At 45.4% G+C, this 17,096-nt stretch overlaps 2 protein-coding genes across 2 annotated transcripts; both read right to left on the bottom strand.

The window, feature by feature from the left end:
- Positions 1-900: 900 nt before the first annotated feature.
- On the bottom strand, positions 901-7,824 carry LOC308396160 (E3 ubiquitin-protein ligase TRIM21-like). The gene is made up of 2 exons (XM_080881282.1): positions 6,260-7,824; positions 901-4,108 (listed from the first exon to the last, which is right to left on the bottom strand). Exons 1-2 carry the CDS (start codon positions 6,344-6,346, stop codon positions 2,510-2,512), a joined length of 1,686 nt encoding a protein of 561 aa, XP_080737408.1. The 5' UTR covers positions 6,347-7,824; the 3' UTR covers positions 901-2,509.
- A 149-nt stretch (positions 7,825-7,973) lies between these two features.
- Positions 7,974-14,516, bottom strand: pmm2 (phosphomannomutase 2). The gene is made up of 8 exons (XM_080881301.1): positions 14,272-14,516; positions 12,067-12,178; positions 11,885-11,961; positions 11,102-11,193; positions 10,233-10,332; positions 9,950-10,025; positions 9,691-9,806; positions 7,974-8,596 (listed from the first exon to the last, which is right to left on the bottom strand). Exons 1-8 carry the CDS (start codon positions 14,344-14,346, stop codon positions 8,492-8,494), a joined length of 753 nt encoding a protein of 250 aa, XP_080737427.1. The 5' UTR covers positions 14,347-14,516; the 3' UTR covers positions 7,974-8,491.
- Between the last annotated feature and the right edge of the window lie 2,580 nt (positions 14,517-17,096).

Below are 17,096 nucleotides of genomic sequence, written 5' to 3'. Positions count from 1 at the left end.
TACACCCTTTTGCAGATGCTCTCCTGTGAAAATATCAAAGTGTTACAGGTTACAGTCAATCATATATATTTAATCGCTGTAATAATCCAGAATTGTAGAGCTATTTTTCGTATTTTGTAAACTTTGTAATAAATGGTTTTTTTATGTAGTTCAGTCTGTTACTGATCTTATTGTCTTGGAGTGACTGTGACCACATCATTTCCTAAGGGATTAATAAAGTATTCTGATTGGGATAAATTTACAACAGAAACATGTTTGGCTGCTGTGGACAGAGTCCAGACACACACAGAGCTGTTGATCGGCTGCTCAGTCAGCCTTTGCTTCAACCTTGAGTGAAGCTGAAGCACACTGGGCCCATGCCCCCTTTTTGGGCTGTGCCAAGGCCCGGCCACCAGATGCTTGCTTTCGGGCACCCTCCCCGGGCCTGGCTCCTCGGGCAGGGTAAAGTGTTCCCTCGGTGATATTCTCATAATGGTCTTCTGAATCGCTCTTTGTCTGGTCCCTCACCCAGGACCAATTTGCCATGGGAGACCCTACCAGGGGGCAAAAGCCTCCAGGCAACAGCCCCTGGGATCCCTGGGACACACAAACCCCTCCACCATGATAAGGTAGCGATTCACATTTTGTTAGCCACGCTGAGGTGCTGGGGGGATGATCTCGTACATGGTTGTCATAGTTTCTGTCATAATCGCCAGCAGAGCCTCTGTCAGTTACTTTTTATTTGTATCTGTTTTTTAGGGTGTCCCACATGGGTCCAATCTGGGACCAGCTCTCCTTTGTCAGGTACATAATTAAATGAGACATTTCTGTAAGCATGATAATTCAGTTTTATTAATACAGCACAACCCGCATCAGTGAACATATTCAGATTCTTGAAAAGATAGTGGCCACACTATCCACTCATACTTAACTAATGGTGATCTGTATGAACAGTTCCAGTCTGGTTTTCGTCCCTCCCATAGCACTGAAACCGCACTAATAAAAATAACCAATGATACTTCTCAGCCCTTTCCTCTGGTTGCAGGCGTGCCCCAGGGATCTGTCCTGGGGCCCCTTCTTTTCATTATCTTCTTCCGCTTGCACACATTTTTTGTAAATACAATATCCAGTTTCACTGCTATGCTGATGACACCCAGCTTTATCTGTCCACTAAACCTGATTCTGCTCTCCCCCGTCCTCCCTCACCCTCTGATTAGCCGAACTAAATTCATGGTTCTCTTCCAATTTTCTCAAACTCAATAGTAACAAATCTGAGCTCCTCCTGGTCGGCACTAAACAAACACGATCCAGAACTAATAGCTTTTCCCCATGAGTGAAAAGTCTGGGTGTCATGCGCGATGCTACTCTATCTTTTAACCCACACATCAATAACATCTCTTGGTCTGCATATTTCCAACTCCATAACATTAATCGTCCTTTTCTCTCCCCACATGCCGCGGCCATTCTTAGCCTGGCCACTCTCCGGATCGATTACTGCAACTCTCTTCTTTTTGATCTTAGTCAAAAATCTATCCATCAGCTTCAGCGTGTCCAGAACTCTGCTGCTCGTATCATCACCAGGACTCCTTCTATGCACCACATCACTCCTGCTCTGCAGCAGCTTCACTGGCTTCCAGTTAAATACCGCATCAATTTCAAGATACACATTCAAGGCTACCCATCATCTCTCGCCTTCATACCTCTCTGACCTGGTTCAGCTCACCATCCCTTCTCCGTGTCTCACATCCTCCTCCTCTCTTTCCGTCCCTTCCCCCAGCTAGCCACCGTGGGGCCCCCATCATCCCTTCCTCCTGAGATAAGAAACATCACTTCCCTCCCTCTTTTTAAGTCCAGACTCAAAACTCACCTGTTCACATTAGCCTATTCCACATACATTTGTCCATCCTGCTACTTTAATTTATTTTATTTATTTGCTCAACGTTTTATCCTTATTATGTTTGTTCCTGTTATTGCTTGTGTACAGTGTCCTTGACTGTTTTTAAAGGCGCTTTGATAAATAAAATGTATTATTATTATTAGATGGAGCACAGGATGAGACATGTCTGCAGTCTGAGAATAAAAGCCTGCAAAGTTAAAATTATAATTAAATAACTGTTAAGTCTGGATTGTTCAGAAATATCAAAGTGTGACAACAACCACGAGTCTACAGTGACCTCTGCTTATCCTTACCAGGGTTTCAGCGGGGCTGGACCCTATCCAAGACGAGATACCCCCTGTACAGGTCCACAGACACTTATGTGAATTTCAGAATCATCGTTAATCCCACTGTGGACTGTGGGAGGAATCTGGAGTACCCAAATATTCCCTTTGAATTCAGGTAAAATTGAAGTTTCCTTCAAAATAAAAAAAAAACTAATTCACATAGTTTTAAGAATTAAAATCAGCACGAGGCTGTGAGTGTGAGTACACTTAATAACAAAAACCAATCAGTCAGAATCTGAAAATAAACATGAGCAAAACCACAGAGTCACCAGTGAAAATGTTCCTCACACAGGATCAGACCAGATTTCTAGTTCGTGTGATCGACAGCAGTGATCAGCAGAGGTGCAGAGTTTTTACCATCATCACTAGTACAAGGACAAAAGTACGGGAAGAGCTTCTCTGTGAAGGAGCAGCCAGTGAACGAGTAGATCAGAGCTGCAGCATCTACGTCATAGAAGGAGACCAGACCCTCCTCATAGTCCACAAACACCCCCACCTCAGGACCAGACCGGAGACAGAGACGGACCGGAGGGGCGGCACAAGCACTGTACTCACTTCCATTTCTCAGCCACACAGTCCAGAAACCATTTTGAGGAATCAGTCTGATGTTTCCCTTCCTGTTGATCGACTCTGTGGACACTCCTAAGTCCCAGTCAGTCTTTCCTTTAACCTGAACCTCAAAGTAAAATCTGCCTGAAGAGAAACTCTGCTCTGCTAAAACACAAACACAGTAAGAAAATCTCTCTGGGTTGTCCGGAAGTTTCTTCCTCACATCACCATGATTCACTTGTTTTCCATCGTCAGACAGGATGAGGTAAGGATTTGCTGTATCAGGATCCAGAGTCACGTCCACTGCATCCTGCTGGACCCTCTTCAGCTCTGCAGCCTCAAACAGCTTCTTCATGTCTTTCCTGAGTGTCTCCACAGCTCTCCCCACAGTCCCCTCATATGATGGTGGACGGACTCTGACCTCTGTCCAGTCCTTGGTGCTTAGAGCAGCTTTCAGGGAGGAGAAGCTCTGGAGGAGGTGGAGGTGGTCTTCAGAGTGTGAGAGCTGCTCCACCTCAGATCTTCTCTCCATCAGCTCAGAGATTTCCTGTTCCAGATCTTTGATGAGTCCTTCAGCCTGTTTCTCTGTAGTTTCCTGTTTGTCTTCGATCTCCTTTATGAGCTCCTTCAGGCGTCTCTCAACAGACTCCATCAGAGCCGTGAGGACCTGAACACCTTCTGCTTTCTGTCTGTCTGCAGCATCTTTCCTCATCTTCACCGACTCTTTGATCTCCTGAATCTTCAGTCGTCTCTTCTGGATCATCTGCTGAATCTCAGCCTCTGTCTTCTCCAGCTCTGCCTTCTTTCCTTCATATTCTTCTCTCAGAGGAACAACTTCATGAGCCTTGTGATCTAGAACAGAGCAGAGCATGCAGACACATGTCTGGTCGGTCTTACAGAACAGCTCCAGATGTTTATCGTGCTTCCTACACATCCTGCTTTCCAGGTTCTCCACAGGCTCAATCAGCTGATGTCTTTTCAGACTTGTAGCTGTCAGATGAGGCTCCAGGTGAGTCTGACAGTAGGAGGTCAGACACACCAGGCAGGACTTCAGGGCCTTCAGTCTGGGTCCAGTGCAGACGTCACAGGGAACTTCTGCTTTCTGCTGAGCTTCACGTCTCTGAGCAACCATCTCAGACAGCAAAGTGTTCACCCTCAGCTGAGGTCTATTGGGAAACGCCTTTTTACATACTGTACACTGACATGGAAAATTAATATCCCAGTGCTGAGTGATGCACTTTTTGCAGAAGTTGTGTCCACAAGGTGTGGTGACCGGATCAGTGAACACATCTGGACAGATGGGGCACAGAAGCTCATCGTCAGACAGCAGATTGGTGGCAGCAGACATGTCTGCAGTCTGAGAACAGAAGTCAAAGTTAATATTGTAAGCAAATAATTGTTGTTTAGAAATATGAAAGTGTGACAACAACCATAAGTTCAAGCAGTGACCTCCAGATATTCACTTCAATTTTAAATTCACTTTTATTCATATAGCAACAGCAGCTGTATACTGTAACGAGCCTGCAGTGATTCAGAGAAATCAAAAGGTGACCCCCTACGAACAAGCACTTGGTGACAGTGGGAAGGAAAAACTCCCTTTTAACAGGCAGAGGCAGAACCAGGCTCTGCCATGTTGGCTTCTCTTCACTGGTTCCCTGTTAAATCCATTCAGGCCAATGAAAAGACTTTCGGTCTGCCTCATAGTAATTCTGGCAAACCATCAGGCGACTCCGGAGGGGAAAGCCCAAGGTGGGGTCCTAACCCTAACTCTTCAACAGGTGGTCGAAGACATACTTTGAGGACCTCCCGAATGCCACTGATTGATCCTCTATGAGGCAGGGGCTGGGAATTACTCAACCATCTCGGAGGGTGAGGTCACCGGCGCAGTGAAACAACTCTTTGGAGGCCAGGCTCCTGGGCTGGATGAGGATCGCCCCAAGCTCCTGAAGGGCCTGGATGTTGTAGGCGTGTCATTGTTGACACACTATGATACTTTCAGTGGAGATGTGGGGTGGTGCCTCTGGATTGGCAGACTGGGATGGTTGTTCTTTAAGAAGGGGGATCGGACAGTGTCCTTCAACTACAGAGGGATCACACTCCTTAGCCTCCTTGGGAGGCTAGCGTACTGGAAAGTAGAGTTTGTGCATTTATAGTTTAACCTCAGACACACAAGGAACAATGCAGATATCATCCTCAGTTCAAGTGTGTGAGAGTTTGTCCATCTAGTCTACAACTGTGGAATTGGAGACGACATACAGCGACATCCCTCAGAGGCTGGGGGTGCTTTGGGACCGTCTCATAGTCTTCAGCCTCTCCCATAGTCAAGAACTCTGGGCAGCAACTGAAAGACAACGACTGTAGACACAAACTACAGAAATGAGCTTTCTCCAAAGGGGGGCTGGTTACTCGCTACTTCTCCACATGAAAAGCAGAGAGTTGTGGTGGTTCAGGCATTCGCCCAATTCAAAATCCTGCTCCTCACATACAAGGTCTTAAATAATCAGGCCCCATCTGATCTTAATGACCTTGTAGTACCATATCACCCTATTAGAGCACTTCGCTCTCGCTCTGCAGGCCTACTTGTTGTTCCTAGAGTATTTAAAAGTAGAATGGGAGGCAGAGCCTTCAGTTTTCAGGCCCCTCTTCTGTGGAACCAGCTTCCAGTTTGGATTCAGGAGACAGACACTATCTCTACTTTCAAGATTAGGCTTCAAACTTTCCTTTTTGCTAAAGCATATAGTTAGGGCTGGACCAGGTGACCCTGAATCCTCCCTTAGTTATGCTGCAATAGACGTAGGCTGCCGGGGGGCCTGTGGTTTATATGCCACTCTGCATTTCAGTTATTATTCATCTCTGGCTCTCCCACAGTGTGTCTTGGTGCTCACTTCCTCCCCTCAACCCTAACCCGCGGTTAAAAGTGAGTATTTCCTTCCCACTGTTGCCAAATTGGGTTTTCTCTGTATTATCACATGACCATGATATAGGCACCTTGTCGTGATCTGTGAAGTGAACTTCCTGTCATGCATCCCATAAATGGCTTCAAAAGTGTGTTGGTTTGACAGGCATGTGACCAAACACGTGTTTTGACTGTTGCAGGCAAACATACCGTCAGCTCAGGTAAAACAGTTTAATCTTCACTTTTTACTAATTATATGAGGTTTTTATCTTTTACGTCTCAGACTGAGTGAAAATTGACATTTTCTTATTTGCTCATTTGAAATTTGACCTCAGTCTGTATCTTGTACTCTGTTTTTTCATTTGGTTGGTGCATTCACAGCTTTAACATACTTTGAAAACCCAGTGTTCAGATTTTGTACCTGATAAGCTGACAAATGTAAAAGTCAGTGTAGTGCCACCACTGAAGACCTGAACATCTTCTTACTCACTGCAGCAAGAACAAAGCTGCCCTCTCTGAATGAGTCTGACAGCTACAATCAGAGCACGCTCTACAAAGCTGTTGGTTTAATCCCCAACCTGAAACATTGAGTTTACAAACCGCTGCACTCACCAGTATCTGAGTCAGGTGTTGACAAAGACTCGTGTTTGAAGATGAAATGGTTTCAACTAAAGCTTCCGTTACTCTGAGAAGCTTCATCCGCCCTGACAAACACTTCCTGCTGTTTTTTTGTCAGGTTTCCTTTGGTAGGTTTGCACTGATCACAGCTGCACACCTGAAACAAGACGAGCTTCAGACGCAGGCCCTTCTTTAGTCTGACAGCAGCAGTTTTCACAGGTTTCACTCGGTGAGCAGAAACAAGCTGCTGCTCTGGTCTTTGAGAGTTCACTGCAAAAACATTAAGTTTAAACAGGAAACATCCGATTTAACAGATTTATTTAACTCTCATGGGTGCAGGAGGTCAGAGGTGTCTTTGGTTTGCCCCGTCGCATGTTTAGCCTCCATGAGGAGCGATCCTACCTGGAAGACCAGCCCCACAGCGCCTCCGTGTGGGAGTAATGTGAAACAGCTCTAAATGAGAAGAAGGTTTTTGGTAGCCCTGTTTCTCGTGGCTGTACTGATCTTTAGATGTGAGCGTGCAGCTGCTCCACGAGCTTCTATCTGAAACGTCGCATTTCTGTCTCCTGTGGCGATGAAGCTGCGAAGGCTCAAAAATGCTGCAGCAACGATGTGGATTAAACATAATTTGATGGTCCACAGAAAATAATTATGATAAAAGAACATTGTATTACTTCATTAAATATGCAAAGTTAGGATTTCTCCCAATGTGTGAACTGCTGGAGGAGGTCAGAGGTTAAAGGTCAGAGCGGTGTCTCAGTCTGGTTTTAAAGCTCTAACAGAAAATGACCTTTTATTGACGACAGACGATCGACCAATAAAAAGCTGCAGCAGGAAAAACAAGAAAACTGATATTTTCATTTCCATCATCATTTAAACGCAGGAGCACGCAGCTCTCCTCCAATCAGGAGTCAGCATAAGGCCAAACCTTTTTCTTACCACATTTGTAATCAGATTACATTTTACAGTCCACGTTTCAAACACTGAACATCAGCGCAGCCACCGTCCTGCAGCAGGAAGTTTATGAACCATCACAACATCACTGATGTCAGTGATGCAGCACAGCTGGTGGAAGGAAACATGCAGATGTTCACAGATGTTCAACTTCTGTAGATGAGGAAATATCCAAGTAATTTAATGTAACTGAATATTGAATCTTCCATATTTAATATCTAAGTTTATTCCTTTATGTGTTTATAATCCTGGAAAATTAAATCATGCAAATAAACATTTTCAGCTTCAGGCAAGCTCACAGAAACACAGACTGTATATCAAAGATGGATGTAGCTTCTGGTGATGTATCGAATGCAATCGTTAAATTACGAGACAAGTTTAATAAATATGGAGGACCAAGAAAGTCTAAACATTTCATGAGTTAATAATTAATTGGGGCAATAAAATATGCATTAGTAATTCCAATTATAAATTATTATCTAAATAAAGTAATTAAGGAACTATTAAAAGCTGAAAGGAAAATGGATTTACATTTAAAAAAAAAAAATCAAATCACTCAAAAATCTTTGTTAAAAATATTATTTTGAAAATTTAAACAGGTTTTTCAAAATAAAGGAGAATCAAGTGAATGGATGAAGATTAATCTCTATGATTCGTCCTTTTCAAATCCACGTCCTTCCCGTTAGCTGCTGGATCACATCTGGGATGAACTCTTTTGGTCTTTGGAGGGAAATCGCCGTAAGAACGAGTCGCGTTTCAGAGCGTCGGCTCCCTTTTATTCCCCTCGCTGTTAACAGTAACGTCGTCATGTACAGAAACATCACATGATTATTTAAAGCATGGCTATGATTTTCCACGTTGCATAAAACGGCCTCGTCGTAACAGGATCAGCTGCTACTTCACTCCTGGAAACACAGACTGTATAACAAAGATGGACAACAGAGTGGCGAACCGTTCCAGTACAGCTGTGATGTCACCCACCTTTATTTACACTCAGACAGGAGGATGGTAAACCACAGCTGCGTGTCATTGCTCCGCCCACTTCCTCACTCCGCCCACAGCGTGAGGCTGGAGGGGCTTCCCCGAACAGTCCTCCGTACGCGGAGGCTCAGCGTGTCCCGTGGAATCAAACACACAGATCACAGAAAGACAAACCCACCAACCCCGACCAAACAAGCAGCTACAATCAAAAAGTCACGTCAGCGTTCATCAGCTCCTCCTCCCGTCTGTTGTTATAGGTGACGCGCAGTCACAGCTGGCAGGCGTTTGAGCTCAGGAGAAGAAGAGCTGCTCGCACAGGCGCCGCGTCTCCTCCGGGCTGGACACCTCGTGGCCGACGGTCCGGGGGTCGCAGTAGATCTCGTAATCGTTTCCTCCCTGACGTGAAGACAGAGACGCACAGAAAGATGAGCCGTGCTGCAGCTCACGACTCAACGAAGCGGCACGTTAAACGAGGTTGGTGGAAAAGTTTGGCCCCAAACTCGCTGCAGGTTGACAGTCGCACATCTGTGTGTCCTTCAAACACAGCGTCAAACAGCTGCAAGTGTTGCACGGTGACCACTGAACATGCCAGATGTTTGAAACAGGTCAAGTTCCACCCTGAGCCGTAAAAACATGAAACAACGAGACATTCAGACCCTGCCGGCCGGTCTGAGGACCGAAGATTCATCTGTCTGCACCAGGGGTGTTAAACATAAGGCCTGGGGGCCGATGAAGACTCGAACATTCACAGAGCGGCGTAATAAAGACGAACAAGGACGGAAACTCCTCTGAGTGACCTCACAGGAGGATCACAGTCGGAGTAACCTGACTGTGCCGTCAGGGGCGTTTCAGCGGCCCCGCCCACTCAGGTGTGCTGAATGTGGCCCGCGATGTAAACGGCGTCCTGCTCTATAACACACTGTTTACTCTCTACAGTGGACATGCTCACACAGACATGCTGCACTGATGTTCTGGGTACAAACTAACTCCCTGCAATGACAGTATAAGTATTATTAGTATTTATTTATTAAACATATAAATACTTAAAGTCAGCCCCGCTAGAATAAGGAGACAGGTGTCATAAGCCACTCATTACAAGTACTTATGATGTAAGATTACATTCTCAGAGTTACTGCACTGCTTAAAGTTACTTACAGAATAATTATCTTTCTGTTGCTGTGACAACCTGACCTGTTACCTTCCTACCTGTCGTTTCCTCCACCTGCACAGACTTTGTGATGACAGAAAGAATCTACTGATTTCTTTTTTTGGTCTCGGGCTGTAAACAGTTCGTTTAACACGGGGACGGACTCACTGCTGCCCCTGCTGGACACTACAGGAGCTGCGGTGTTCAGCTTGCTGCTGGATCCAGCTGCATTTCAGGAATAATGAAACAGATGTTTCCAGGAACGACTCTTTGACCCGACCGGCCATCGTTTACCTGCCGCTGATATTCTGCCTCCGTGAGGAGTCACGTGACACAGACTCACAGGTTTGGTCTTGTCTCCAAAGAAGTGGATGGTGGAGTAGTCGTCCTTCTCCACGATGCCGAGGCAGTACCTTTTATCCCAGCCGTCAGGAAACACGTCAAAGCTGATCTGACCTCCTGCGGACACACAAAGACCGACAGGCTGCAGGAAACGAAGGCGCCATTGGCATCACAGTGAGGTAGGACAGCCACGCCGCCTCAGTTTGTTTCAGGCTCGCGTCACCTTCAGTGAGGCGGCGTGCCGGCTGCAGCAGACTCACCGATGGAAAACGAGAGTCCTTTTCCTTTGAACTCCTCCTGCAACACGGACACAAACGTCTCTCGGATTTTCTCCTTCTGTAGGAAACAAACACCACCGTCTTCATTTCAGCAGCAGCTTCAGCTTCACAGCGAAAGAACCAAACAGGACTTTTACCTCGTCAGTACATTTTAAATGAGAACAAGCTCAAAACCTACCAAATGTACCACAAACAGACATTTTTGTTAATTACAGGTGGAGGAGGCGGGTGGAGCCGGGGTTTAGGGTCAGCACGTGGGCGTTACCTTGTCCAGCTCGTAGAACTCGATCCGCTCCTCTTGCGTGCAGCTGCGTCCGATCGGAGACACGTTCAGCATCCCGTTACGAAACTCCACGAAGGTGCCCCTGAGAGACGACACAGAGTCACATGACGCCCACCGCAGAACCGCCACAGTCCTGATACATGCAGTGATTCTGACCTTTTGACCTCACGGGTAACACACCTGAAACCCTCACGGTTTCATGGCGAGCACTTTTACAGTTTAAACAGTTTACTCTCACAGCTGAGCCACGCCCACAGCCCCAAAGGTAAGAACGGCGTGTTATAACGTGGATCTTTAACCTCCTCAGACCTGCGTCCACAGATGTGGACGTCACATTTTGGGTTATTTAGACCAAAATACTCAATCTTGCTCTACATGGGCCTGATGTCCACTTACGAGGACGCTATGCTGCTGCTGTTCTATCGACATTTAAATAAATATCATCATGAGTGGCTCTGATTTTTCTTTAAGGTAAAAAAAATAAAAAAAATCTGGTAATTCTTTGTTTTTACATTCGATATGGCAGCCTCGCCTCTGTCAGCCTGCCCCAGGGCAGCTGTGGCTACACCTGTAGCTGCCTCCACCAGTGTGTGAATGTGAGAGTGAATGAATAGTGGCATTGTGAAGCGCTGTATAAATCCACTCCATTATCAGGTCCCAATGTGACCAAATATCAAAGAGAAATTAAAAATGCTGCTGTGGAAGAGTTCAGGTCTGAGGAGGTTAAAGAAACTTTTCACTGTTTAAACCCGTCTGCTGGATCAAACCGACACGCCCTCCGACCGACACGCCCTCCACCCCCCTGCCAGGCTGTTACACACACGCTAACCAACACACGGATGTGCTGTCACCTTTTCTTGGGCAGTTTGATCTTGGCCATGTAGTTCAGACAGAAGTTTATGAAGTCTTGCAGCAGCTCCTCCCCCATGTGGGCCTGAATGGACTGAGACACACACACACACACACACACACACACACACACACACACACACACACACACACTATAAATGATGATGTCACTCATTAAGGGAACAAAGGTATCCACACCTGCCTGTCCTGAGTGTAACCTGATACCTGCTGTTTGTCTCACTGGAGGGTTTCCAGCATCAAAGCATCTGAGTCTGGTTTAAGTCCAGACTTTGACTCGGACGCTCCAGAACCTTTATTTTGTCCCTTTGAGCCAATCAGAGGCGGAGCTGCTGGTTCCTGCGTGGTTAGTCTGATGCACACGTGACTCAAAGCTTCCAGAAAGTTCAGCTTCTGTCTCGTCAGCCCTCAGAATATTATCCTCCAGATGTTTGTTGGCAGATGTGCGACGAGACTTTGTGATCTTCTTGGTCAGCAGTGGTTTCTGCTTGGACTCTCCCATCTTTGCCCCGCCTCTTTCTTACCGTTGAGTCGTGACCTCTGACCCTAGCTGAGCTTAATAGATGTTGTTCTGGGCTCTTCTGTGACCTCCTGGATGAGTCGGCGATGGTTTTCCAGGCTCTCAGCGTGGGTCGCTGGAGTCCCACAGCCTTAGAAATGTCTCCGTCACCCTCTCAGGCTGATGATGTCACTGACTTTGCTCCTCAGCTGCTTCTTTACATGCTGATTCCAGATCAGTTACATAAAAAGGTAAAACGCCGTCTCACCTGCACAGAGTGTAACTGTCCGCTCTTATACGCCACCAGGCCGTTCTCAGCAAACACGTAGTCCACCTTCTGGATCACTGCGCACAGAACCGAGACCAACAAGCGTTATCATCTCTCTGGTATAAGCTGCGTGCAAATAAAGGGACAGTATCAGACAGGATACAGAGCGGCGTTCGTCTCACCGTCGTCTCCCAGCTGCTCCTTGATCTTGCTGAGGTCGGACCCTCCGACGACGCCGACCTGAACCCGAGTCCTCAGCTTCTGGAGGAACTCTGCCATGTCCGGGGTCACCCGCTGAAAGCACACAGTGACACGCCCCACATTTACCGCCATGACGGACACAGAGTCTACGACTCGCAGCTTTGTTTATCTTCTGTCATTTATTCATCTTTTGTTGAGCTAGCTGTGGTCTGGATGCTGTGGAGGGTCTATCAGCAGGAAAAGCTGCACAACTAATTAAGCCCAAATATTTATGCCCTTGTTCATATTTTCCAACCCACCACGGGGTGAACTGGAGTCTGATGGGCCACTTCTGGCCCCCGAGCCTTATGTTTGACATCCCTGCACTCAGCCAGGGTTCCCGGCCGGCACAGGCTCAGCTGCTTCCCTCTTCTTTATGCAGTGATGCTTACCCATTCTGTGTGCTGCACAAGCACAGCAGCGGCTCACTGAACCTTCCTCTTTTCCCCAAAAACATTGATTTCAAACTGGTCAGGTGTGTCGCAACACAGGAAACAAACGCTGTGAAACGCTGCGGTTGTGAAACTTTCAGTAACAATCAGTTTATTAAAGATTTAAAAACGCTGCACACAGTCAAACACGAGAAGCCTTCGACTGACGAGATCAACGTCTCTGTCACTACAGTTATAAACGCCGACGTTTCTGCAAGAAAAAAGGAAATCTGACGACATCAGCAGTTTACCCGTCTGCTGATATTCAACTCCAGCTTCAGTGAAGAGTCCAAGTTCTCCTGAAACAGCAAGTCTGCAACCTTTACTGCACTCGCAGTTAGGCCCGAGCTCCCGTTTTAATTTACTTTAATCTTTTTTAATTGAATGTTTTGCATCATCATTATGACATCATCACACATGCTTTCATGGTGTTTACACCAAACACTGACCATGTGATGCACATCAAACCAGGAATGATCAGTTTCCTGTTCGTGGCTGACAGGAGGGGGACCCGGTGCGGTCTTCTGCTGCTTCATGGCTCGCCATGTTGTTCAGAGATGTTCGTCTGCATTCATCAGCATGTATACAATCAGTCTGGCTGCTCTGCTCTGACATCAGCGAGGTGAGAACTGTTGCTCACTGGACTGCTTGTTGTAAACAGAGAGGGCTCTCTTTAAAGTCTCTGAAATCGTCTTTCTGATGCTCAGGCTGAACTTCACTGAGTGTCTGACACATGATTGGTTGATTAAAATATTTGCGTTATTAAGCACTTGAACAGGTGTGCCTGCTGAGTGTACCCTGTTGGCCATTCATCACTACTCGGTTCGTCTTACTTTGCATTTTCATTTCAATGACGTCACATTTTTTAAATCACAGGATGAAAAGTTTGCAACCTTTTACAAATTTTTGCAGTAAAACTGAACAGCTGTGCACACACGCAGGGCTACACTGAAACCAAGAGTCTCGGGGTCATGACCCCTGCTCCACCTAAACCTTCACCTAAAGCAGTCTGCATGGGTCAGAGGTCAGGGTCACCTCCTAAAGAACATTTTAAACATGAGTGACTCTGCTGGAAGAACAGGCCAAACACGTAACCTTGCAGGGCCGTTAGGGGGCGCTTAACCCGGGGATTAGTGACATGCTAGCAGAAACTACCGGGAACACGATTAGCACGAGCGTCGCTTGAGTCACCTACGTAATCAATGGCCACGTGAAGGGTGTTTTATATTTAGGAGGTGACGACAGTGATTATACACACCACGGATATAAATGTAACTAATAGTTTGATGATTTTTTTTTTCTAAATCCTAAACTCGTGTTTCACATTGACGTTCCGTCAGACACTTCCTGTTATAGCAAAAAGCTAGCAAGACGTAATTTACCGTTACATGCGTCACCTAATATCTTCTATGTTTAGTAACCACAGCGATAACGTTACACTGTCAGAGATTATTATTTTATTAATATCATTATTATAAAGATGTTTGGCACTGGCAGTCCGCCCATACTGGCTAACGTCGCTTAGCGGAACCATTGTTACGTAGTTTCTGCGGAGCATTTTTGCCTGCGGAAGAACTACAATATCAACGTGTAGCCGGAAGTCGCAGTGTCGGACAGTACAGTCATGTTTGTCTGAAGGTTTGTCAGGTGCACTGATTGTTTTATATCACCAGTGGTCTTGCCCTCGCGCGCGCGGACATATACACAATTTCCCACCTGTCTCGCGGCCGTAAGCGTGCCGTCAACGTCAAAGAGGCAGAGCGTGCTCGTGTCCACACCGGCGTCACTCATCTTCCCTCCGCTCCCGGACCCACACAGACACGCTGACCGCCTCCCCGCTGCTCCGAGTGGGCTCGCCTCCTCTGTCGGTGTTCCGTAAAGAGCAGCTCGGTTCTCCCTACACTACCTGCTCGCCGCTTAGAACTACAACCACGGTTCTTCTCTTCTTCTTGGGTGTGTACCAGACTGACAGACGCACAGTGCTGCCACCTGCTGATACTTTGCAGTATCTGCGTAAAAGATTAAACAAATTAACTTTAAACTGTTGTGAAATTACAATGATGTTGTTCATTTTATTTTATTAATTAATGTATTTTTATTGAATCATTTTATATTTACAATTTGCTTATTACTTGTTTTTACTGTCATTAATACTTTGGGACAGATGTGAAGCTTCCTCGCAGATTTTAAAGGCGAACCATTGTGTTCTTCATTATTTCCTGACATCTGCACAGGTCTGTGAAGGTGGATTAAACAGGGTCATATAACACAGGCTGCAGCTGTAGATAAATAAAAACAATTTAAAATTCCTTTGTGTGTTTAGTGAGTTTAGTTTGGACTCTCTTGTCTCCACACTTCCTCCTCTTCATCGTGTGCTTTTGGCTCATGAACCAAACCCGTGTCTTTTCAGCTACGTTAGAGTTTAATGTTGGACCAGGAACATTTTTCCTGTTCAACTTTGCACAGCTGCTCAGGAAAATGAGTAAATTATGAGCCCAGGGTTGTGCAACAGGGTTTGTCTTCATTTGATATCGCTTCAACACAACACACAGATGTTGGGACACAAAGTCTTTAATGAAACAGAAAATTACAACACTTCTACCTGTGAGCTTTGAGGCCTGTTTTCAGTCCTGATATTTGCTTTAGATGTATGTCAGTTTGGTAATTTGTTACATCAGCTAAATCATTAAACAGAACCTAAAACAAAATATCTCAAATAAATTAGAAAAAGTTCAACCAATATAAGAAATCAAGGCTCAGCCATGTGAAAGTCACTGAAAAGAAGAAGCACAGTTATAATGGAAATGAACTCAAAGAGCTCAAAGTAAAAACGTCTGCCAATCAGCACAGCAGGGTTACTAAATAAAATATGGAGGCCGTTCTCAAATGGCGCCTTTTACAATAAAAACTAAAGAAGTAATGGTGTTAAAAGCGTGTCCTGCATGCTGTTTGCAGTTAGGTGGGGCGCACGAGGACAACAAAAGGAGAAAAAGTGGTTCAGAAGTGTTTCATTGACATGTATTCGCCTCCCAGCGACCCCCCAACTTTACATACAGACGACCTCCTGATTAACTGTGAGGTGTGAACCCCCGGCTCACACAGGTCACCCCCCAACTTCTCAGTCAATGAGCCTGTAAATGAACTTTAATCACCTCTGTGGAGGGTCAGAGCTGAAACTGTTTTAAATGATCTGTTCATGACTCATCGTGGATTTATCTCTGAGCTCAAAGTTTCCCCTCACTGTGAGAAATCCCCTCTGAAAGCATGAAACACGTTCAGAATTATGATTCGAAAAGAAAATCCAGATGTTTGGGAGAATTGTGCAAAGTGGTGATGGAGGTGAAACATTGAGGGGAAATACTTTCAGACCTTACAAGTATTAATCTATTTAAATGCACTACCTCATAGTGGCTGTCAGAATGAAGCTTGATGCATATAATTCTTTATACGTGGAGGAACATTTCAGGTGGAGAGAGCCTCAGGTTTCCGTGCTCCGTCTGAGGATCACTGCGACTATTTCCTCCTTTCTGACTCCTCTTTTAATATTTTTGTCCCTTATTTTTCATTCACTCTTGGATAACTGCCAGTCTGCAGTCTTAAAGTTTAAAATCTTTGCATTTATATTTAATAACCTGGTTTGCAGTGTGTGTGTGTGTGTGTGTGTGTGTGTGTGTGTTGCTACCTCCTTTTGTTCCTCTGTAAAAGCAGTGAGACGTTCTAATGCACATGTGAGATGCTCATCACCAAACTGATGTGATTTTGGTGTTTGATTTTTGATTTTTTACAGCAGGCCTGCTTTTACATAAACAGCTGTGCATGTCTTGCCCTCACTGCATTGCTCTGCATACCAAACAGCTTCCATACTCTTTCACTGAACTTACATTCATTGCTGCACGCGGCCTACTTTGTTCTTATGTTAGACTGAGCCAGCAAAACTCTTTTCTGTTAACATAAAGATGTTGAATTTGATTCCATCTAATATAAGAAGAAGGGGAGAGTCGAGTCAGCAGTACGTCTCTGTGTTTCTACAGGATAAAGAAGAAATAAGAAATACGAAAGGTTAAAAATACAAACAAAAGGTTCTGGTAGCTTTAATCTTTATTGTTTATCTGGTACTTAATTACTTTGCTTTAGTTTGGATGAGAGCAGGAAAAGCTGAAAATATATTTCATAAATCTTTGCCCACATTTGCCGGGCCGGATTGGACTCCTTGGGGCCGGATTGGACTCCTTGGGGCCGGTTTCGGCCCCTGACCTTATGTTTGACTCTCTTGCTTTATAATAGATTTATTCTACAATAGATTATAGGTGTTTTATGCTTAGATTGCATTTCTACTTGCACAGTCATAAACGGGAGCCATCTTAAAACAGGATGTCCAATATTTAATGAATATTAAAACGTCACGTTTGCAGTTAAAGTCTGCAGCCGGAAGTTATTGTCGGTTTTCTGGAGAGTGTTGACATCCGTCAGCGCCCGTTAAAAATCAAATGAGCAGTTTTGTTTGTATCGTCTCGTCACTGGTTGCTAGAAGCGGAAGAGCT

Source organism: Rhamphochromis sp. 'chilingali', assembly GCF_963969265.1.
Source record: "Rhamphochromis sp. 'chilingali' genome assembly, chromosome: 4".
Lineage (NCBI taxonomy): Eukaryota > Metazoa > Chordata > Actinopteri > Cichliformes > Cichlidae > Rhamphochromis > Rhamphochromis sp. 'chilingali'.
This window is presented reverse-complemented; position numbering and strand designations above follow the sequence as displayed.